Source organism: Oncorhynchus masou, chromosome 27 (assembly GCF_036934945.1).
Source record: "Oncorhynchus masou masou isolate Uvic2021 chromosome 27, UVic_Omas_1.1, whole genome shotgun sequence".
Classification (NCBI taxonomy): domain Eukaryota; kingdom Metazoa; phylum Chordata; class Actinopteri; order Salmoniformes; family Salmonidae; genus Oncorhynchus; species Oncorhynchus masou.
Genome location: NC_088238.1, coordinates 43,251,022 through 43,272,059, shown reverse-complemented (window position 1 = coordinate 43,272,059; position 21,038 = coordinate 43,251,022). Strand labels below are relative to the sequence as shown.

The following is a 21,038-nucleotide window of genomic DNA, read 5'->3' as shown; positions in this document are numbered from 1 at the left end:
CCTAGTATTCGGGATATCCGTGTGTGTGTGTATATATATATATATAAAATACACACACAAGTTAGATTCCAGGCTCTACCGTGACCGGGAGACCCATGGGGCAGCGCACAATTGGCCCAGCGTAGCGTCGTCCGGGTTCGGGGAGGGTTTGGCCGGCATGGATGTCCTTGTCCCATCGCGCAATAGCGACACCTGTGGCGGTCCGGGGGCTGTGCACGCTGACACCTTCGCCAGGTGTATGGTGTTTCTTCCAACACATTGGTGCGGCTGGCTTCCGGGTTAAGCGAGCATTGTGTCAAGAAGCAATTCGGCTTGGTTGGGTTGTGTCCCGACCTTGACCTCCCGAGTCCATAAAGGAGTTGCAGCAGATGAGACAAGACTAACTACCAATTGGATACCATGAAATTAAGAAAAACATTTTTTAAATGCTGTTCTTGTGAAACTCCATAATAATGCCCATGATTTTGGAATGAGGTGGTCGATGAGCAGGTGTCCACATACTTTTGGCCATGTAGTGTATCCATATAATGGACTAATCTCCCAAATAAGCAATTGTTGAACATGAACAACATTACAAAATGTGACTTGAGATACTATATTAAAGAATGCGCTGACAAAATTTAAACTTTTACATTTATTTTGAATTCTTTGTACATTCAGCACTTACAGGAGAAAAAAAAGAGCCAAATAAGAATCAGTTTCAAACAAATTAAAAACAATATTAAAACAGTTATAATCTAAGTTAAACTCATCCGATGTCTGATTCATTTACAAAAAGAACTGGGAGGGTCGAGGGTACACTGAGTGGATAAGAAGGAAGAGAGCAAGAAAGGGATAGTTTCACATGTTGGGACAGTTTCACATTGTGCCACACGGATTCTCTCAGTGCGTTTGGATCCCCCCTACCCAAACAACCTAAAAAAGAACCGTATACATGCCAAGTGTGCGCAAATGAAATCAGTCCCCCACCCAACACAAAAATGTCCCTACCCCTCTGACAAGGCAAAAAGATAGTTTCCTAATTTTCTTAAACGTATGCTGCTTTCAGTGTAATGACACATTAACCAACTTTAACCTTAGTGTGTGGAGAGAGGGAGAGCAGAGCACCACCACACACACACTAGAACACACAAAAACCATCCAAGGCTGAGATTTACATGATTCATCATAATAAAACGTCAAAGCAGAAAAAATAACCTTCACATGACCCTACAAAGGGCCTTGGTACCGGTCGTAGAAAAAATAACTTCACTGGATTTTGAAATACTAAAATTGATTCTAGAACACATTTGGGGGTTGGTAAACTGGGCTGCTATTTTTAAATGGATTATTACAGGGAAGAGTCTTATTACTGTGTGCCCGCAGAGATTGGTGGAACAAGACTCGGCCTCGAGGCAAACCTCCACCCTTTATTTCCATTTCTGGTTAAAATGCATGAGAATTTCCAGAGCTCAGAATAGACCTCTGGACTGCTTCGTATGAGAAGCTTGAGACAGATGAGACAGCTATAGGAGGAAGAGGGAGAGCGAAAATGTCACCATATCTATTCCCTATATAGTACACTACTTTTGACGGGGGCAATCATATAGGAAATAGGGTGCCATTTTGGAGGCAGACATTTTTCAGTTCACTAAACTATCAACATGTGACCAAAGTCCATACATGTAGATTTTTATGGTCATGTGAGAGACAGACAGCATTACTGAGTGAGGATTTGGGGTTTTCTAAATAGGAGTCTCTCTGGCCCATAGGACAGGAGAGCCAGAAGAGGAACAGCCTGTTAACCTGAAGACTATGGAAGTGGTTGTAATGTAAAGGAGGGGGACTAGAAATCTCTTTCTGCTGTGTTCCAATTGTATGTTGAATGAGGGACTGCATCCATCCTTTTTTCCTCCTCCCCATCTCTCTCACTCCGTCAAACTGAACACTCAACGGCGTTTGTCTCGGGGGTTGCTACGGCTACGGGAACGTCGGAACCCAGCAGAGGGTTTAGGATCAGGACCTCTGGGTCTGAATCCACCACTGTCCCTCCTCTTCTCCCCCTCTCTCTCCCTCCCACGCTCCCTTTCTCCCTCAGATCCCCTGACACTCACACTTCCAGTGCTTACCGCAGCTCCTCCCTCCTTCTCTCTGCTTTTAATTCTCTCCTTTCTCTCCTCCTCTCGCTTCTTGTCCTCCTCATCCTGCTGTTCTTTCCGCCTCCTCTCTCGTTCTTTCTGTCGCTCTTCCCGTTCTTTTCCCCTCTGGTTTGCCTAGGGATGCAAACAAAAGTCATTAATGACAATAAAACACTCCCATCAAGTTGCTGTATGATGATGTGTGTGTGTCTTACCTGTTCTTCAGTGAGAGGGAGCCAGTATATACAGGGAGCTGCTTTGGTCTTATTGAAGAGGTCGTCTAGTAATTTGGCAGGAGGCTCATCTGTTGGAATGGATTAAAATGGAGGAAGGGAGAGAGAAAGATAGTGAGTTAACATCGTAATAGCTATAGGTTACAAACAGCTTAGATATTAAAACATGCATAGGGAGGACAAGAGACTTCCCAACTCCTCTCACCCTTTTTGTCAGTCTTTTTCTCCCTGCCGTCCCTCTCCTTCCGCCTTCTCTCTCTATCCAGGGACCGAGATCTCCTCCCCCTCTCCCTCTCCTCTCCTGGTTTGCCTCCGAAGTCTCGAACCTTGTCCCGGTCCCACTCACGTTCCGCCCTGGTCCTCTCCCGGCGTTCCATCTCCCTTTCTCTCTCCGCCCACTGGTCCCGCACCCCTCCGACCACGCCGCGGTCCCCGCGCCCGTCCATCAGAGGGGGCAGCACGCCCGGTCGGACTTTGGGACCTCCAGGACCCACACCAGGCTGGGGGCGGTGCTCCTCTCTGGGATCCACGGCCAGTAGGCCTCTGTGAAAGTCCAGCTAGAGAAGGGAGAGAACGAAGGGAATAAAGGATGAATGAGAGGAAAAGAAGGTGAATGATTTTTAGATGGGCAGTGTTTTATCACTTTAAAAACTTTTTCCTTGGATGGATAAAAGAGGAAGGGCTTTGTTAAATCATAATTTACACAATAGATCTACACACCACATATTTCTACACACCAAGCGCCAGCTATTTTCCCCCAAGTTAGTTTATGTAGATACCCATTAGTCCATCAGAGCAATTATTCCTATGTTCCTAGTGTTTACTAGTACTAGTCCAGTTGTTCCCTGTTGGTTGTGAAAGGGTTGGACAGAATTACCTCGTTCTGCTCACAGAAGTCCACACTGAGGACCTTAGGGTTGCTTTGGGGCCACTTCACCCCGTGGAGCGCAGCTCGTGTGGCCACAGCCTCCTCTGTGCTGGAGTACTGGGAGGAAAGAGAGAGAGAGCGAGAGAGAGGTCAAAGAACAATGACCGGTTCTTTGAAAAACAACAGTGTGATGTGCGTGGACTTTCAAAGCCATCAGTTTCTCTAGTCCCAATTAAGTAATTTGGGAATTAATTATCTGACCGACTTGACACTTACAATGATAGTGAGAGACAAACTGGTATGAGAGAGAACGAGACCATGACAGTTACTCACAGTGACGTAGCAGTGAGACTTGATCTTGTCGATCCAGAAGCCATCCTCTACCACTGAGCCTGTCCTGTTCAGCAGCTCCTTCAGCTGACCCAGGGTGAAAGGTCGCACCTAATGGACAGGAGAGAGGTCATAGGTCAGTCAGGGCCACAGGTCACTAAGTTCATGATGTTGATTCAAGTTAGAAGTTGCCCTTTTGCACAGATCTAGGAACCATATATCCTAACCTTACCCATTAGGGAAGAAAATGTTAAACTGATCAGTGACTAGGAGCAACCTTATCCCAAGATCTACTTTTATATATGCTATACACTCAAATGAGTGTGTTAAAGACAATGCTCTGAACTCACCAGGTTACAGACGTGGACGATGTTGGAGACTTTGCCTCTGGGCGGAGAGGGCTGTTTGGCGGTGCGAACCGGGTCGTCGATGGTGACAGACACACCTGACTTCTGCTGGCTGATGGAGCGACGCACCAGCGTATCACTGGGAGTGACTGAGGGAGAGAGATTGATTTGAAGAGAAAGGGACAAACAAGGGGAACAGGGCAGGAAGATAAAGTGGCTAGAAAGAAGTGTCATATTAGCCAGAGAGACTTGGGAGACAGCGTTACATTTCAGAACTGTTGTGCGTTACCTTTCTTAGCATCAGTGTCGTGCGTAGCAGAGGACTGAGACTCCATGGTGTCTTCTGAGTCCTTCCTCTTCTCTTTCTGTGCCCTCTCTCTGTCATGCTCCTGTTTCTTCTCCTCCTCCTCCTCCTCCTCTTCCTCTTCATCTTGTTCTCCCTGGCCATTCTCCTGGTTTTCACTTGGGACCACCTATGAATGGAGAAGTGACAACTTAATCACTATACAGCTCAAGGGTGTAAGAATAAATGTTGGCTTGTCGATAAAAAGAAAACTCGGTCTCTTGTCCTCACACGATGCTCGTTCCCGATGCTCGTTCCGTGGGTAAGTGAATGCTCCTACCACTGTCTTTCCCAAGCATCTTCGACCAGTGTTTAGGCTTACTGCCCAGCATATACCTTGTATCAACAGCACTGGCTTATGCTAGACAGAAATAAACACCCCAAAGCTCATGGTGGAAGAGGAATATGTATCAAACGCTACACTCCATGAACTCGATCAACAAAAAGAGTTGGATAAAGATCCCCAGAAAAAGTCTGTCCTGCAACTCTTTATGGATTCTACCAACAAAGGGGTTGATGATTTGTTTAAGGAAGTCATGGAATTTAAACAGTTGAGTTTACGCAGTCAGAGGTGGAGGAGCTAAAGGGCGTGAATGTCACCATTTAGCAATTTTCCAAACACTTGACAAGCACTCTTCCAAAAGGAGACTACCTCAAAAACCGATAGAGGCGCAAAAACATAAAAAATAAATCAATAAAAAAAAAAAAAATGGAATTGAGGATGTTAAGACTGAAACTTGGCATGACACCGAAGTTAAGGGCAAGAAACTCCTGGCAGATCAACTCAAACTGGACCCTAAACTCGTGGAGATGGAGAGGGCGATTAGGAATGGCACTTTCTTCCCTGATGGACGGCCCAGATCTATAGTGGTCGAAAATGCTCAGGTTGAAAGACAAGGAGGAGATTCTCAGGAGAGCCAAGTGCCTGAAGGAAACCAACATCTCCATAAATGAAGACTTCTCTGAAAAGGTACGCCTCAAAAGAAAGGAACTGCTGCCATGACTAATTGAAGAACAAAAAAAAAAAGAGGCCAAATTGGAAAACCACTGATGGAAATCCTGTGTATTGCATTAAGGAACATTTCCATTCTCTTTCAGTTTGATCCTCCTGATGTAATGGAGGTAATTGGTAACTTAAAGATATCAGCAGCAGCCTCTAATGTATATCTTCACCAAATCTATGCAAACTGGTATTGTTCCTAAAGATAGACCATTTTCTAAAGTTATCCCCCTCTATATAATCTGGGGATCCAAGATCTTCTGCAAATTATCCCCCAATATCTGTACTACTATGTTTTTCTAAAATCCTCAGAATTGGTATATAAAGAAAATGTTGAAACATTTAATTAACACTTCTGTATGAGCAACAATATGGTTTTCGTAAAAACTACTCCAAAGATATGGCTCGTTTGCAACTTGTGGATAAGATCTATACAGCCCTTAATGAATATATGCTTTGGCATCTTTTGAGATTTATCCAAAGCGTTGACACGGTTGATCAGGAAATATTACTTTCTAAATTGCATTACTACAGTTTTCATGATAATACATATCATTGGTTATATAGTTATGTTTATGATAGAGACCAATTTGTTTATGCAAACAGCTGTGCATCTACCAGGGCCAAGATACGATAACTAGGCCTTTGTTGTTCCTAATGTATATCAATGACCTTGCTGCTTTCTACCATTCTCTTTGCTGATGATACCAATTAGATTTTATCACACAGTCATTTTGATTCACTAATTAATGAAGCCAACTCAGATATGGCTAAATTTTCTGAATGTTTCAGATAGATTTTAAAAAATTTAAAAAAGATTTAAAAATATAATTTAACTACTTTATTCTCCAGAATCTCAATTGGTGGGAATGAAATGGAACAAGTCACATCCACTAGATTCCTCCGAATCTAATTGATGAAAAGTTACCTTGAAAAGATCATTCACTTTGTCTGCAGTAGAGGTCGACTGATTAATCGGAATGGCCGATTAATTAGGGACGATTTCAAGTTTTCATAGATTTGTTTTTACACCTTTATTTAACTAGGCAAGTCAGTTAAGAACACATTCTTATTTTCAATGACGGCCTAGGAACCGGTGGGTTAACTGTTCAGGGGCAGAACGACAGATTTTTACCTTGTCAGCTCGGGTATCCAATCTTGCAACCTTACAGTTAAGTAGTCCAACGCTCTAACTACCTGCCTCTCATTGCACTCCACGAGGAGCCTGCCTGTTACGCAAATGCAGTAAGAAGCCAAGGTAAGTTGCTAGCTAGCGTTAAACTTATCTTTAAAAAACAATCATCAATCATAAATCACTAGTTATAACTACACATGGTTTATCTAGCGTGTCCTGCGTTGCAGGACCGTCGTTGCTCCAATATGTACCTAACCATAAACATCAATGCCTTTCTTAAAAACAATACACAAGTATATATTTTTTAAACCTGCATATTTAGTTAATATTGCCTGCTAACATGGATTTCTTTTAACTAGGTAAATTGTGTCACTTCTCTTGCAACAGAGTCAGGGTATATGCAGCAGTTTGGGCCGCCTGGCTCGTTGCGAAGACAGCCAACTTCGCCAAACGGGGGATGATTTAACAAAAGCGCATTTGCGAGAAAAAAAACACAATCGTTGCACAACTGTACCGAACCGAAACACCAATGCCGTACCAATGCTGTACCGAACCGAAACACCAATGCCGTTCTTAAAATCATTACACAGAAGTATATATTTTTAAACCTGCATATTTAGCTAAAAGAAATCCAGGTTAGCAGGCAATATTAACCAGGTGTGTCACTTCTCTTGCGTTCATTGCATGCAGCGTCAGGGTATATGCAACTAATTTGCCAGAATTTTATGTAATTATGACATAACATTGAAGGTTGTACAGACCAATATTTAGACTTAGGGTTGCCACCCGTTAGATAAAATACAGAATGGTTCCGTATCACACTGAAATAATATACGTTTTGTTTTCGAAATGGTTTCCAAATTCAACCATATTAATGACCAAAAGCTCGTATTTGTGTGTGTTATGTTATAATTAAGTCTATAATTTGATATAACAATCTGACTGAGTGGTGGTAGGCAACAGCAGGCTCATAAGCACTCATTCAAACGCTGTGCTTCAAGCATTGAGCTGTTTATGACTTGAAGCCTATCAACTCCCGAGATTAAGCTGGTGTAACCGATGTGAAATGGCTAGCTAGTTAGCAGGGTGTGTGCTAATAGCGTTTCAAACGTCACTCGCTCAGAGACTTGGAGTAGTTGTTCCCCTTGCAATTTTATTTAATTTAAATCTTTGGTCCTCCAATAATCGGTATCGGCGTTGAAAAATCATAATTGGTCAACCTCTAGTCTGTGGCAAAGTGATGATATATTTTGGTATCATCAGAAAGATTAGCGGTTTGGTTCAACAGGCTTGCATCCTAACTCTATACTACAGTTTAATTTAAACATATCTAATTTACTGTAATATTGTCTGGGCCCGTACATATACCTCATACCTACACAAATTACTCATCATACAAAATACATTTGCAAGACTAGCCACCTCTAATTACCTGGCTCCATCTGAGCCTTTGTTTAACCTGTAGTGACACCCCATCCCGTGAACGGGACCGTTGTCATCATCTCACACTAATTAGCATAATGCAACGGACATAAATCTTCCTATTCATGAAAATCACAAGTGAAATATATTGGAACACAGCTTAGCCTTTTGTTAATCACCCTGTCATCTCAGATTTTCAAAATATGCTTTACAGCCAACGCTAGACAAGCATTTGTGTAAGTTTATCATAGCCTAGGCTATTGTTGTTTTGCTAGCAGCAGGCAACCTTGTCACGGAAATCAGAAAAGCAATCAAATTAAATCGTTTACCTTTGATGAACTTCGGATGTTTTCACTCACGAGACTTTCAGGTACAGCCAAAGTTAATTTTCCCCAAAAATATTATTTTTGTAGGCGAAATAGCTCCGTTTGTTCTTCATGTTTGGCTGAGAAATCGCGGTCACCACAACACCGAAAAATATTCCAAATTAGCTCCATAATATTGACAGAAACATGGCAAACATTGTTTAGAATCCATCCTCAAGGCGTTTTTCTAATATCTATTCGATAATATATCCGCCAGGACAATTCGTTTTTCACTAGGACCGATTGGAGTAATGGCTACCTCTGTATTTTACGTGAGAATCTCTCTCGGAGCCACCATGTGACCACTTACGCAATGTGGCCGCCTACGGCTATTCTTCAACAGAAATACGTAAAACTACGTCACAATGCTGTAGACACCCTGGGGAATACGTAGAAAGTGTAAGCTCGTTGATGGTACATTCACAGCTGAATAGGGAGTCATTGGAACGCAGCGCTTTCAAAACCTGGGCACTTCTGGATTGGATTTTTCTCAGGCTTTTGCCTGCAACATCAGTTCTGTTATACTCACAGACAATATCTTTACCGTTTTGGAAACGTTAGAGTGTTATCTATCCAAAGCTGTCAATTATATGCATATTCTAGCATCTTCTCCTGACAAAATATCCCGTTTAAAACGGGAAAGTTTTTTACCCCCAAAAATAAAAATACTGCCCCCTAACACCAAACTCAACATCTTGTCTATTTACGATATTAATGTACTCCAATTATGTACTTTAATCTACAAATGCTCATACCTCACAGTTTACCTAAACCCTTCAATGGAATCTTCCAGGTTAATTCTGAAATCCATCTACATAACACAAGACACTGTGATAACCGTCACCCTCCCCACTGCCACACCTGACATAGTCAATTCTCTATCAGATACAGAGGTACCATACTCTGGAATTCTTATCATCATATTGCAAAAACCTCACCATCCCTCAAATAACTTCAAGTGAAGACGGAGTCAGCCTGACGCACCAAACTACCCAGTAATCCCCTCCATCTAGCCTAATTCTCACACACAATCAAACACTTTTCTTGTATCATGAGTATATCATGTACAATTATAATTAATATGCTTTGTTTAACAAACAAACTTTTTTTAAACTTATAAACGCACTTTGGTTCAAATAAATAAAAACGAAACCTAGTTTTAAATGTACTATATATACCAATATCACTCCAGATATGATCAATTTATGGTGGTGCAATTACATTGAATGGCCCACAAAGTAATGTTGTATACATATCTGTGGTACACACATATGATATACACCTATGCGGCAGCTAGCCTAGTGGTTAGAGCGTTGGGCCAGTAACCGAATCCCTTAGCTGACAAGGTACAAATCTGTCGTTTTGCCCCTGAACAAGGCTGTTAACCAACTGTTCCCCGGTAGGCCGTCATTGTAAATAAGAATTTGTTCTTATTAACGGACTTGCCCAGTTAAATAAAGGTTCAATATTTTGAATTATACAGTAGCCTATTAAAGTTGGTCTGATCCACTCCCCAGGCCCCTTTCCCCACCTGTGTGACAGTGCGTCTGATCTTGAGGCCCTTGTCCAGGCCCTGGTCCTCCCTGGTGGTGTCCTCGTCCCCAGACAACTGGATGTCATCAGGGTGGAGATCCACCACAGCATCCTGACTGGGCTTGATGTCTGGGATCAGAGACTGGTAGGAGAAGGGGAGAAATGAGGACAATAGTCTGAATATAACAACTTTGAACCCATGTTGTGTCTGAATTGAAACAAGGATTTTTAGGGTGTTCTTTTCTTCTTCAGATTGTGTGCCTGTCTGTATGTGTGTGTGCTGCCATGTACAGTACCTTGAGTGAGTCTGTGGTGATGCTGATGGATGGTTTCTTGGCGTTGACAGCCGTGCTGGATCCCCACCTCCTCTTCCTCCCAGCAGCGGTCCCGGACTCTGCCTCCCCCCCTGCTGCTGCTGCTCCCTCCGGAGACGTCTTACTGCCTGCTGAGAGGATGAATAACATGGTAAGTATATATTTTTCACCTGCGTTCAAATACAACAGGTGTAGAGTTTTACAGTGAAACGCTTATTTACGAGCCCTTTCAACAAAGCAGAATTTAAAATGCAAGACAAATTAGCTTTAAAAAAAATTACTTTGAAATAGTAACAATAAAAATACAAAAATATATTCAAAAGGAGTACTGGTACTGTTGTACTGTAATTTAGCATGTTCGTAAGGATATTGTCTGCACAACATGAGGAGGATAATAAGGAAGAATAAAAGTTACAAAAGGGAATACTGAATTACAGACATAAGAATTATGATAGTCTGATGTATATCCTAAAGATTGATTCTATACATCATGACATGTTTCTACGAACTGTAAAGGAACTTTTTGAATTTTCGTCTGCTCCTAGTGATCGCGCGTCGTGAGTTTGGATTACTGGGCTAAACGCGCAAACAAAGGGGAGGTATTTGGACATAAATGATGGACATTATCGAACAAAACAAACATTAATTGTGGAACTGGGATTCCTGGGAGTGCATTATGATGAAGATCATCAAAGGTAAGTGAATATTTATAATGCTATTTCTGACTTCTGTTGACAACACAACATGGCAGATATCTGTTTGGGTTGTTTTGGTCTCTGAGCGCTGTACTCAGATTGTAGCACGGTGTGGTTTTTCAGTAAAGCGTTTATGAAATCTGACCCAGCGGTTGCATTAACTGTGCATGCTCCTCAAACAATAGCATGGTATTATTTCATTGTAATAGCTACTGTAATTTGGACAGTGCAGTTAGATTAGCAAGAATTTAAGCTTTCTGACAATATCTGATGTGTCTCTGTCCTGGGAAATTTTCTTGTTACTTACTACCTCATTCTAAGGACCCTGGTATTAAACATCTCCCTCTGCAACTGGATCCTGGACTTCCTGACGGGCCGCCACCAGATGGTAAGGGTAGGTAACGACACATTCGTTACACTGATCCTCAACATGGGGAACTCTCAGGGGTGCGTGCTCAGTCCCCTCCTGTACTTCCTGTTCACTCATGACTGCATGGCCAGGCACGACTCCAACACCATCAAGTTTGCCTGTAGGGACGAGCGCAGAGACCTGGCCATGTGGTGCCAGGACAACAACCTCTCCCTCTACGTGATCAAGACAAAGGAGATGATTGTGGACTACAGGAAAAGGAGGACCGAGCACACCCCCATTCTCACAAACAAGATGTAGTGGAGCAGGTTGAGTGCTTCAAGTTCCTTGGTGTCCACATCAACAAACTATCATGGTCCAAACACACCAAGACAGTCGTGAAGAGGGCACAACAAAGGCTATTCCCTCTCAGGAGACTGAAAAGATTTGGCATGGGTCCTCAGATCCTCAAAAAGTTCTACAGATGCACCATCGAGAGCATTCCGACTGGTTGCATCACTGCCTGGTATGGTAACTGCTCAGCCTCCGACCACAAGGCTCTAGAGCGTAGGGCGTACGGCCCAGTGCAACATTGGGGCCAAGCTTTCTGCCATCCATGACCTCTATACCAGGCAGTGTCAGAGGAAGGCCTTAAAAATTGTCAAAGACTACAGCCACCCTAGTCATACACTGTTCTCTCTGGTACCACACGACAAATGGTACCGGAGTGCCAAGTCTAGGTCCAAAAGGCTTCTTAACAGCTTCTACCCCTAAGCCATAAGACTCCTGAACAGCTATTCAAATGGCTACCCAGACTCTTTGCATTTTTCACTTAACACTTATTTTTCTTATATCTGCACTGTTGGTTAAGGGCTTGTAAGTAAGCATTTCACTAAGGTCTACTACACCTGTTGTATCCGGCGCATGTAACAAATCCAATTTGATTTGCAATATTTATAGTACAGACACTGTAGTAAACTAGTCTAATCATATTGAAGTTAATTTCCTTGGAATGATAACTGCCACGTGATTCTCCGCCCATGCAGTCACTAGGCAGGTTACTCTATTTCAACGAGGCGCACTAGATCCCGCACGCCCAACTAGAAGGAGCGGTAGGCTACTGAACTTGTGTGTGTGTGTGTGAATATTGCAACAAATATGTGCTTTTAGGTCGATCTAGTTTAAACGCACACGAAGCAGAAAGACGTCCGTTTCCAAGAAATGTTTGTCCAAAAGTAGTCTTATGACTGCCCGTAGCATGAAAAATGCTGACGCGTCACAATGATCTGTCGGGACCCGCGGCCTGGAATGTATCTAGACTGATGTGATTATTTTCTACGGTCTAGATTAGAGGGGATCCAGTACAGGACAGGCAACAGTTAGCCAAACTGGTAATACTCACTGGTCAAGGAGATCTTGCGTGCAGCGAACGCTTTAGGAGTGGTGCTCTGGAAAGAGAGAGAGGATGTAACAGATACCCCGGGGGCGTGGGGTGAGATGAGACCCAGATACTGTGACAACATACTAAACACACAGAGAGAGAGAGAGGGGTGGGGGATAGAGGGAGAGAACTGTCTGACAGGCTCCTATTAACCCGCATAAGGAGAAGATGGGGGGGGGGGGGGGCTTGGTCGATACAGAGGGAAACTCCAGACACGTTCGCCTCCACCTTTGTTCAAAGACACTGGAAGATTAAGACGAATTAATATGTTCCTACGTGTGTAAGTGTAGCACTGCAACTTAATCACTAGACATCTAAAGTACACTCCTACTGGTGTGTTGGTGTAGGCACAGTGGTAATTCACAGAAAATCCTCCTACTGCGGTGTTGCTGTGGTGTGGGTGTAGTACCAACTGAGGACAAACCAAGTGCATAGAATATGCTATATAAAAGGGTCTAATTTAAGGCACCGGCAAGCTTTCCTCTGCTAGACTGTAGAGACCTGGTTGAGTATAAGACAGACTGACATTAACTGTATTAATGCATCTTTATGGTATCCATGCCCGGCCAATAAGAATGAGTTTTTCCTCACAAAAGTGCTTTACTACAGACAGAAATACTCCTCAACACCACCCCCCCCCCCCCCAAGCGTGGTTACATGTGGTCTACGGTTGTGAGGCCAGTTGGACATACTTGAGACATCTGTGGCATCGGGTTGTGACAAAACTGCACCTTTTAGAGTGGCCTTTAATTGTCCCCAGCAAAATGTGCATCTGTGTAATGATCATGGTGTTTAAGTCAGCTACTTGATATACCACACGTGTCAGGTGGGTGGACGATATTGACAAATGATTAACATCCCTGTTAGTCAGCATTTTACAAATTTGTGCACAACATAGAAAAAGTTTGTGCGTATGGAATATTTCTGGAATCTTTTATTTCAGCTCATGAAACATGGGACGAACACTTCATATTTTGCGTTTATATTTTTGGTTCAGTATATATAGTCTCTGATTCAGAGGGGTTGGGTTAAATGCGGAAGACATTTCAGTTGTACAACTGTCGAGATGTCCCCCTTTCCCTTTCATTATGTACCTTACATTTTGTTGCCCTTAAAATGTACAAGGGCCTGTGTTGGTGCCTAAACATCTACATACAATGTTGTGAGTTAGTGTTTGGGTTGTGACGGAGTGTTCAATGTCACAGAGGTGGAGGGGTGGGCGCTGGAGACCTCGTCTGTCAGACCAGAGACCCCTGAGCAGGTCTAGGCTGATACTGCAGATCCAATTCAGTGGATGATTCAAACAAAGAATGGTGTTCTGCCAGGAAATGCATGCAGACACTTAGGATAGGCTACATATCAAATTAGGATATTTTATCAACTTGAAACTGCAGTAATCATGACAGTTTAAAAAAATGTTTATATTGAGTTACACATAGCAAAATGAAGTCAATCCTCCTGTCTTGAAATGACCAAACAGATCTGAGAAGAAACTATCTGACATTACTTAAGTTAATTAAAAAAGTAAAATACATCTCAAATAGAGAGAAAAATGACAAGTCATTTCCTGGTACCATCGACACCTGATTCCTCACTGGCTTGGCTATGGCCCAACCGCACGGCAGTGTGTACTGTATCTAGGCAACAAGGGTCCAATCAGAGAAGGCAGAGGAGTGAGGGCGGGACTCGATTTGAGTGTGCTGAATGGTGATTAGCCGGCAGGCAGGAAGTGATCTTAGCTTTGGACTTGTTTTTTTTTTCTCGAACGAGAGGGGGAAGAAGGCTTTTCTCAACTGACTGGTGCTTTGCTTGATAAAGAGTCATTTTGCCTTTAGCTTGTGAGGCAAGGGATTCCTGAATGGTTGGTTTAGCGAACAAATATGGTTAGAAGGGGTCAAAACGTTTGAGGTCCCAATATAAAGAAATTGGATCCCCTGATGTCATGACAGAATTTGTGTGACGTATAGACTTGCAAAGTTGCAGCTGAAAAGTCTGATGGTGTAATAACCAATAGTCCAATGAGACCACGGATTGAAGTTCACGTCCATAATGCCTCGAGTAGTTTTATAAAAAGGTTCAGTGAGGGGAGATGTTCTATAAATAGCTTTGAAAGTCTCTTACAGATGTCTGGACAAACACCCAGTTGTCAATTCAGAATGTAGGCTATAAGCACTGATGACATATTCTTTGTGTGCACTGTAACCAGATTTGCCCCAAAAATGTGCCCCAATCTTTGATACAGGTGAAAAGTTCAAATCAGATGCAGCAGTCTGATAAAGGCTGACCAGCCAATCAAGGTCCAGGTTGGCTGCTGGCAGGTCAAGCCAATAGGAGCATTCAGAACAGGGGAAAGAGCCAACAAAAGGGCCTGCAGTAACAAAACAGTTCCATAAGTTCTTGCACTCAGAGGTTAATGTCTTTATGAGAAAATATGTAGTCCAAAAACACGTTAAGTCCATTTCAATAATCCACTTGAGTGTCTACATTGAAGACACATAGCTAGGAGAGGTGTCAGAAAAAGTCCACTTGGTGTCATTTCCGATTATCGGTTTGGTCCTTATAAGTGTGTAGGTGGTCCCAGTTCATTCAAGTCAATGAGGCAGAAATCATCTGCCTATTTACAGTCCTCTCAACCAGTAGGGGGCAGACTGGAAGGAAGACATGGGGACAAACAGCAGGAAGTAGCAGGACCTCTGGACTCATCTTGTCTGCAACGAGTCCGTAGTCCACTTTCTTTCTCTCGGTAGGTGTGTGGAGAGTAGCTGTAGCTCCTCCACAAAATGGCGGAAGAAAGGGAAGGTGACAACAGGAAACAACGTCCCCCTCCCCCTCTCTCCACCAGGCAGTCCAGTGAGTAGGCTTCCCTCCCCAGGGTTCTTGTGCTGGTTGTGGTTTCGTGGTTTGTTGTGTTTCTGCCTGTTTTGGCTGGCTCAGCACGGGACATTGGTGGGTCCAGCTCAGGTCGTGGTTGGCCTAGGGTTGGGCTGGAGTTGAGGCTTTGGTCCCGGGGAGGACTTGCAGGCTCAGCCTCTGGTTCCGTGGTTGGCTCAGCACTGACCTGAAGGTTAGGCAAGGCCTTGGTGGTTCAGCTTGTCTGTATGGCTCAGCGCTGGTCTTGGCTGGAGGCTTAGAGGGGAGGCCTTGCAGGCTCTGGCTCTCTGGTTCTCTCTCTGAGGCTAACTCAGTGCGGTCAGATGTGGTGTAGTAGTAGCTGTCACTCTGGGGCCTAGATCAGGTACAGCCGAGGCGCTTGGGCATAGCGGGGCAGAAGTTGGAGTAGTAGTAGCAGTAGTACGCAGGTACCGTTAGGGACAATGGAAGAGGCATGGGCACCTTCGTAACAAAGCAATCAATGGGGTTTTAAAACAGCAGTCACACCAAGAGAGATAAAGAGATCATGGGAATGACAGAGATAAAGATGGACAGAGTCAGGCCAGAGAGAGCGCGAGGGGGAAAGAGAGCGAGAGATCATCAGTAGAGTGAGAAACAGAGGGAGAAAGAGTGAGAGCAAGAGTCAGTTGGGGAGAGAAAGAAAGAAAGCAGAGTCAGAGAAGGAAAGGGGGAGAGTGAGAGACAAAAAGGAGATAAAGAGAGAGGAGGGAGAGAGCCTTGATGCTCTGTCAGGGGCTATTACTCATGCAAACCCTGAGGTCATGGTCCCAAACACGCACACGCACACGGTGAGGGTGAGCCATTTCAAAAGGGTTTATTTAGCTGAATACCAAATCACATTAGTTTATAATCTGCAATATGTAAAAGAGCAGACAATTCTCTGAAGTTATCTCATGGTAGATCAATCAAAATGAGGGTCCTATTAGCCACGGTGCATTGCTGGTTTACAGCAATGCACTCAAGTAGTCAAGGTTTTTGCTAATTCCAAAATGGAAAACCAAATACATTTAACTCCGTTTCCCTTTGATGGCTCTAATTATTATTACAAAACTGTGTATGGCCATTATAGGATTAGTGAAAATGTATGTATATTTATCTGAAAGTGAGTCCTAAGTATGATAAGGAGGAATGTGACTGTAGATTAACTTAACTCACCCTCTCACAACCCCACACTGACACAGACACCCACACTGACCAAACAACATCGTGATGTGGAGCATGCATGCAGTCTGTGTGGAGTTAACATCTAATTTCACACCCCATTAGGGATGAACCGCCTGCAGTCCAGTCGCTTAGGCAACTGCTCTATGAAAATAATGAGTACAGAATAATGTGTGTGTGTATGGCACCTCTGTGTGGGAGTGTATGTTGCAAAGAATGGCTGTATCGAACTCCGTCAAAGGACGAGGAGATGTGAGATCATTCAGTCCCATACCGATGAGTGTTTTAACTCTAAGCCATAGTTACAAGGGCGTTAGTATGGTCGTTCACTGTTATACTTCTGTATGTGTAAGGTTCTCTCTATAACTGTGTCTGGGTCCCAAATGGCACCCTGTTACCTCGAATGCACTACCTTTGACCAGAGCCCTATGGGCCCTGGTCAAAAGTAGTGCACTATATAGGGAATAGGGTGCTATTTGTCACACGGTACCAGACTTAAGCCATAGGATGAGGGTGGTTAGTTCCAGAAACATCCACTGACGGACCCCCCCTCCCCCTGCTCCTAGTTCCCAACCCCTCCCTCTCAGCGGCCTTACCTCCTCCATGCAGCCCTCACTGTTCTGTGGGCCCCCGACAGGGGTGGGCTGGGTCTGGCCTGGGTCTGGCCTCTCCACCTCCATAGGGCCAGATGGCTCTGACAGGGAAGACTGCTTTACCTCCCTGGGGGAGAAAGAGGGAGGGAGAGAGTGTGGGGCAGAGAGAGAAGATTATCATACAAAGATCTGAATGAAAATGTCATAAATTCTAAACATAGATTACATCTGTGGTCTCTTGTCCTACCAACTCTCATTAGCCATGACAATTGAAGAGACAATCAGGTACGAAGTAACTCAAATGTGTCCCTCGTTAAAAAGCAGAGAAGAGAAGATGGATGAGAGGCTACCTCTACCTCGGAGAAGAGAGCCGGAGACACACAGAGGACAGATGGAGGACGAGAGAGAGAAGGGAAAGGTTGGTTAAGGCCAGTGATCTGGGACAGTGTACTATAAATAACTTACTCACACCATCAAGCAGCCAACTGACACCCAGCACCGGGGTCACAAATACACCTCAAAACACACAGAGGTGATTATTTACAGGGTCATAACATCGCTGAGTGCCAACTGATTGGAAATCTTCAATATTGCATCCTCAAGCCTTCCACCTCCTCCACACCAAAACAAAGTCAATTGTTACGCATGCGTCTCCTCCCCCCTCAAAAAACATACACCTGCAATCTGAGACCTGTAAGGAGCTAGGGGCCAGATGTCTACTAGAACTCGACCCCAGTGGGGCAGCAGTGCAGCAGTGCAGGAGCAGCTGGTCCCTTAAGTGATCATTAAGAGTGTGTGTGTGTTGGGCTAAGGAACTGCCCCTGTGTTTCACGAAGAGAGGCCCCTATTTTTTCAATTTCCTATTTTATCATTAATCCTTGCTATACACATTAAGCGTTGATTGTACATGTGGTACCCGCACGAGACAGTCTCATCAACAGTAAGCCTTGCCAGTTGGGAAAAGGAAAAGTATGTCACACCATAAGGGTACACAAAAACAACTTGATGGCCAACAGATGTCTTGTGTATTAATGATCTCCCATGGTGACACTTGCGCATTTAACATCACCACAACTCATCTCGCTTAACAATCTGACACCAGAGCCATATATTTATACATAGATGGTATCAGACAAAGCTATCTCAAGACAAAGGAGCATAAAAAACGACATGTGAATTGGACAATTAAAATCAGGAATACCCCCTGGATTCACACATTATATTATCTATAGATTCATACCAGTGATAGGTGTGATTTGAGATACACACACTGATTCATAAGGTGAGACAGGCAGTTTCTCTATCATTGAGATATATAAAATGGTCTCTAAACATCCAATGGATTCACAGTGAGTGTAGGTGAGTTTTAGTATACACCAGAAAAACATGTTATGACAGTCAAGAGTAACGAGGAAGTCATTCGATGTTTAATAAAATGAAACGCTGCTACTGCATGATTCTCACCATTACGCCTTTAATCAAACCACTACCAGCTATACTACTTATTTATCCGTGTAATAGATTTGGTCATCAAGATTTAAAACATGAGTTATCACGGAGTTACCCCGGTATCTCCCATCCCCTCCCCCCCAACACGAGGCAATCCGATCCACACCCCCGTGGACGTGGAGAGCGAGACTCACGTGCACGTCGCATGTAACACACTTCGTATGTAATAATCAAACGACCACGTCAATAGCTGACCATGACAACGCATGATACGACAGTTTAGCCATAATCCGAATATAAAAGGCACCAGATGGGCAGGTTGAACGAGGATTTGAGACATGACACAAGTGACAAGCTATCAGCGCGTTAGCGACTAGCGATGAAACCAAGGGTAACGTTAGCAGCTAGCAACGTAATGCCTAACCCCTCTCTATCTTACCCGTTTTTGTTGCCTTCTGACAGCATATTGCCGGGCTGGAACCCCCGACAGACAACGCTCTATCGTAATTGATTACTCCAGTAAAGCGTGGATTAAAATCGAGGAGAAATCCTTATGCGGCTGCGGGGTTTGTGCACTGCGACGGTATCAGAGTAGCAATACACTCACGACGGCCATATTGGATAGCGAGCCGGGAGGGGAAATTAGTGTGAGGAGTGAGAGAGCGAGGACCCGTCTCTCTTCTCAGCCAAGGCAAAGAGGAAGAAGCGAGAGGGTTTACTCCACCCAAAACCAGACCACGAAATTGGAAATGTGTGCATACAGGTCAATGAGTGTAGTGTTTGACAACATCAAAAAACGACTCAGAGTTGTGACTCTTGTTCACACGCGTATCTGCCCTTATTGGCCAATATGATCCCACCTGATCTCGCCTGCCATCCATCTTTGAGGACAAGCACTTCCATTGTTAGAGTGGTCACTCGACCATCTTGTCAATAATAGATAATGGCCAAAGCCACACCGGCTGTGGGACTGCCGCATTGGGCGCCTGACAATAAATACGACTACCGCTACAATCTTTGCCGCTGCCTTGGATGTCCCAACTCTGACTTTACCAATGATGTAAATAAACCCTGTATTGCGAATGCTATGCATTGGTCAATTAGAGGCTTTGAAGACTCCGGTCGGCCATAATGGCGCAGTCCTCCATAGGAATTGTACAGTGTTTCAAGGGCAAAATTACATGTATGTTGTAGTGGGGACAGTAACAGGACAAAAAAAAAAAAGATGTATGAAGGTGTCTAATAGATTTAGTGGCAAAAGCAAATGTAGGCAATTTCAAAATATTTTTTACAACGGTGGGGGAGTGGCAAGATGGAGCGGTGGCTTCAAAACAGCGCCCCCTGTCAGTCATCTATTGTATATAAATAATTGGACATTAACCAATTGGAAGTTGAAATGTAAAATGGTAGGAGTTAAGTGAAGAGTTGGGACGTCCCAAGGATATCGATAAGCACTGACCGTTGCCCTTTTCTATAATATCTATTCGTGTGAGTAAGCGATTTGATTGTTTACAACACTGCCGGAGAAGCTAACGCTCTATTGTAACAACTTTACAGTTGGGTGTAGAATTGCATCGAATTCTACATTGGTCAGAAATGATCGCTTGAGTCAGTAAAGTTTCCTTTCACGACCTCAAGCCAGAACGTTGAATAAAATTATATTTTACCGTGCTTTACCGGTTGTCCATGTAGTCGTTGGTCCTTTTGGCAGTAGGAATGTGAGACTATATCCACAGGAAAGTATATCTACACAAATGTGTTAAAGCGCTGGTAGTGCGTTCAGATTTCACCTGATTTCTATCACGAAACGTATGTATACTTGCCGTGGACGTGTTTACATGGTTCTGCGCATGCTACAGGTGATAGAAATCTGAACGCAATTTGAAAAATATGTAATTATTATATCCTGTGCATATATTCTCACATTCCCGCCGCCAAAAGGACCAACTGGTAAAGTACAATAACATATAATTGTATTCAACTTTCTGGCACGTAGAAGTCTTGCGAGGAAACTTTCCTGATTCAAACGTTCATTTCTGTCAGACATAGAATTCAATGCAATTCAACGTCGGGTTTCCAGGCAAGGAGTAGTAGAAAACACATTAAAACCCATTAAACATATACTTCACTCATGGTCATTAATAGACAGTCAAACGTCATGATGACGAGACAAGACGTATACATCTGCACACACACACATCCACACATGTTTTCTGAAGGTGCTTCCTGCTTTTATTATAAATCATTAAACTCTCAATTGCTACCTTGCGACGTCCATCCACTCCTGGAGTCCAATCCTCCACGGCTCAATGACCAGAATGAAGTGTTCTGCATGTGTTCAAGTCATCCAAAGACACATTCACATTGCAGACAAAAAAAATAATGGCGGCAGAGACGAGACATAGGGGGGGAATAGATGATATGATATGGACTGTTGCAGGTGGTAATAGT

The 21,038-nt window shown here is 43.6% G+C and overlaps 1 protein-coding gene across 3 annotated transcripts in view; it reads right to left on the bottom strand.

Moving 5' to 3' along the window:
• Positions 1-619: 619 nt before the first annotated feature.
• Positions 620-21,038, bottom strand: part of LOC135516231 (apoptotic chromatin condensation inducer in the nucleus-like) — a 29,016-nt gene continuing 8,597 nt past the window's right edge. For 2 of the 3 annotated variants that reach the window (XM_064940371.1, XM_064940374.1), the window contains exons 7-17: positions 17,142-17,265; positions 12,454-12,499; positions 9,990-10,138; positions 9,692-9,835; positions 4,185-4,368; positions 3,899-4,044; positions 3,552-3,659; positions 3,228-3,335; positions 2,556-2,907; positions 2,333-2,421; positions 620-2,252 (exon numbers count right to left, since the gene is read on the bottom strand). In XM_064940371.1, coding sequence (XP_064796443.1) covers positions 1,929-2,252; positions 2,333-2,421; positions 2,556-2,907; positions 3,228-3,335; positions 3,552-3,659; positions 3,899-4,044; positions 4,185-4,368; positions 9,692-9,835; positions 9,990-10,138; positions 12,454-12,499; positions 17,142-17,265 — 1,774 coding nt within the window. In that variant the 3' untranslated portion in view covers positions 620-1,928. The remainder of the gene's footprint in view (positions 2,253-2,332; positions 2,422-2,555; positions 2,908-3,227; positions 3,336-3,551; positions 3,660-3,898; positions 4,045-4,184; positions 4,369-9,691; positions 9,836-9,989; positions 10,139-12,453; positions 12,500-17,141; positions 17,266-21,038) is intronic. The other variant, XM_064940375.1, reaches the window with a different exon arrangement.